General features: G+C 50.4%; 1 protein-coding gene across 1 annotated transcript; it reads left to right on the top strand.

Moving 5' to 3' along the window:
• The first annotated feature begins 1318 nt into the window (after positions 1-1318).
• LOC119293791 (phytosulfokines 4-like) lies at positions 1319-2093 on the top strand. The gene is made up of 2 exons (XM_037572151.1): positions 1319-1500; positions 1630-2093. The coding sequence occupies exons 1-2, from the start codon at positions 1381-1383 to the stop codon at positions 1807-1809; spliced, it is 300 nt and encodes a 99-aa protein (XP_037428048.1). The 5' UTR covers positions 1319-1380; the 3' UTR covers positions 1810-2093.
• The last annotated feature ends 528 nt before the right edge of the window (positions 2094-2621 follow it).

A 2621-nucleotide genomic window follows, 5' to 3' on the forward strand; every position in this document is an offset into this window, starting at 1 on the left:
TCCATGAATTTGTCTGTTTTGTCTAGCTTTCATCATAATGTATTTTATCGTCATACTTTATGCACATGTCGAGTACAACCATATGAACGTGTATAATTCTTTTAGAATTTTTCAAACTTCAAATTGTGATTTCTTTTTAAAAAATAAAAAAATTGAGCTCCATGGAGCTCGTCCTCCAGAACGCCCTACTCCTCCATTTAACTCTAGCCAAGATCCAAGGATCTCAACCTGTATAATTTGACGATGATTGGTTGGAGGTAGGTAGCCTCAAACCTGGAAGGAGGCGCCCTATCCAACATCATGAACCACCTCTCCCACACATTCTTCTCGACCATAACTTCCCCACTATGCCACTGCCTAATAAAGGCCTCCTTTGCAGTTTGCGCGCTGCAGGTAAATGCACGCGTACGTTCTACTTTTCCACCACGAATTTGGATGAAAATTGCAGCGCCGCACGTACCTAGTGAATCCTGTCCAGAACTCATGGAAATGGGATATATCTGATGCCTGAAGCCACTCACTGGGTGCCGGCATGTCCACGACGTACTGCATGCGCAGTGCGCGTGGCGTACAAGTCACGAATACGTGTCGCCGTCAGGCCGAGCTGGGCATATGCCGGTTACCGCGCCGAGCGTGCACAGCCATGCGGCGAGCAGCCAGTGCCGCGCCGGCCGGGACAAAGCCGCCGCGCCAAGTTGCCGCCGCCCGGTCGCTTGGGCACGCCGCGCACGTCGTCGAGACGCTCGTTTGACGTCCACGATGCGTTCGCGAGGGTGGGAGACATCCATCCTTCCCATTCGAGAAACTGCTCCAGGATGTATGCCCCCGCGCGCCAGTCGGCATCGTCGCCTCGGCGTGTCACGTGGGTCGTGCGCGCGACGTTCAACCGAGAGGATACGACCACATACATGTGTCTGTCACCTTCCATGCGTGGCACGCTACTTATATCGTGTTCACACGGACATTGCCATCTGCACGTACATACATACCGCCAAGTGCCCGGCATCTTGCTACCCACATGAACTACCACCCCAAGCAGCTTATCAAAGCTAAGCACATTCCATGTGGATGATGATCCTCATCCAGTACTATGGACAGAGACGGCGAGAGCGCGAAATTTATCTTACCGAAGCGGACGCGGAGCGCGCGTCGTCATAAGAAGATATACCCGATCGAACGCCGGAGACCTGCCGTCTACGGCAGTACGGCACGGCCGCACGGGCCTGCCGCTGTGTCCTGTGTGGCCGAACCGCGCCACCCACCCGCCCCGCCACGGTGTCGACCAGCCATCAGTTCCCTATATATAAGCCCATGGGCGGATGCTTATGCTCGTAGACCGCCACCTAATTAACCAGTCCCTGATCCCAGAAAGACGAAGAGATGGCCTCCTTCTCCAAGCAGGCGGCACTCTTCTTGCTGGCGGCGCTGCTGCTGTGCCTCCTCTGCACTAGAGGGCAAGCAGCAAGGCCTACACCAGGATCCAGCCACCAACAATCACAGGTACGTACAGTAACCAAGCAATCTAACGTGTATATACTTCATAATGCAGACTGGCTATGGCAATCGTACGTCTCGTTAATTTATTTGGTCACTTTATAACGCTCGGTTCGTTGTGTTAATGATCTGCAGGGTGCTGGCTCCGCCACCTCCCATGAGAAGAGTGCTGCAGGAACCGGGATGGAAATGGAGCAGGTAGATCAGGAGGCGATGAGAGGATGCGAGGGAGGGGAAGGAGCGGAGGAGTGCCTGATGAGGAGGACCCTCGTCGCTCACACCGACTACATCTACACCCAGGGGAAACACAACTAGATGCTGTGCTGAAAGCCTGAAACCGTTGGTGCTTACGATGGACTCCGTGAACTGAAGGCCATATCTGGATGATCGCATGGTTAAGCAGGCCCTACTTAAGAAAGGCATTTTTCATGAGCTCGTCGGTCTGTTCTGCAGTCCCATGCACCGTCTGTGAATTACAGCTATAGTCACCTCTTTGTATTTTCCGCGTTTCGTTGTTTTCAGGTCATGTATCTGTTCTGGACTCGAACTTTTATCATCATGTATATATTTATTGAATATATTATCTCTCTTTATCTATACACTGAATAGTAATGTTATACTGTTCTTCGTGATTGATTAAAGCTATAGAGTTAAGACGACGATTGTTAGTTAGACAACCCGACGTCATATAAGATGCCTACACGGAAAGGAACTATCGAAAACAATGCAGAGAGATGACCACACGCAGTCAGGATTAGACCACCGGCCTACCTGCTGGCTATTATAAGCATTGACTTTGCACTTGTCATAGTTCCTTTTGCTCCATCTGTTACTTCATCATTGTTTGTCGTACTCCTAGTGGCCAAATGAATGATAAAGTTTTCGTAGCAGTTGAATCTCGGCACTTTCTGGATGCCTTGTTGGTCAACTCTCTTATTAGCTGGTCGGAGCTGTTTCCGCTCAGAATGCTTTATGAAGCCCGCACGGTCGCCACTTAATTTTTCTTCACAGAGAACATGCCTCCGTTCTTTATAACTGTATAATTAACGGGATACCTTCGATCAGAGTAAACTCCTGTAGGTTGTCTGTACAGTTTTGCAACGGATGTGGCTAGATCTTAGTCGACT

The sequence above is a fragment of the Triticum dicoccoides genome, chromosome 4B, assembly GCF_002162155.2.
Source record: "Triticum dicoccoides isolate Atlit2015 ecotype Zavitan chromosome 4B, WEW_v2.0, whole genome shotgun sequence".
Classification (NCBI taxonomy): domain Eukaryota; kingdom Viridiplantae; phylum Streptophyta; class Magnoliopsida; order Poales; family Poaceae; genus Triticum; species Triticum dicoccoides.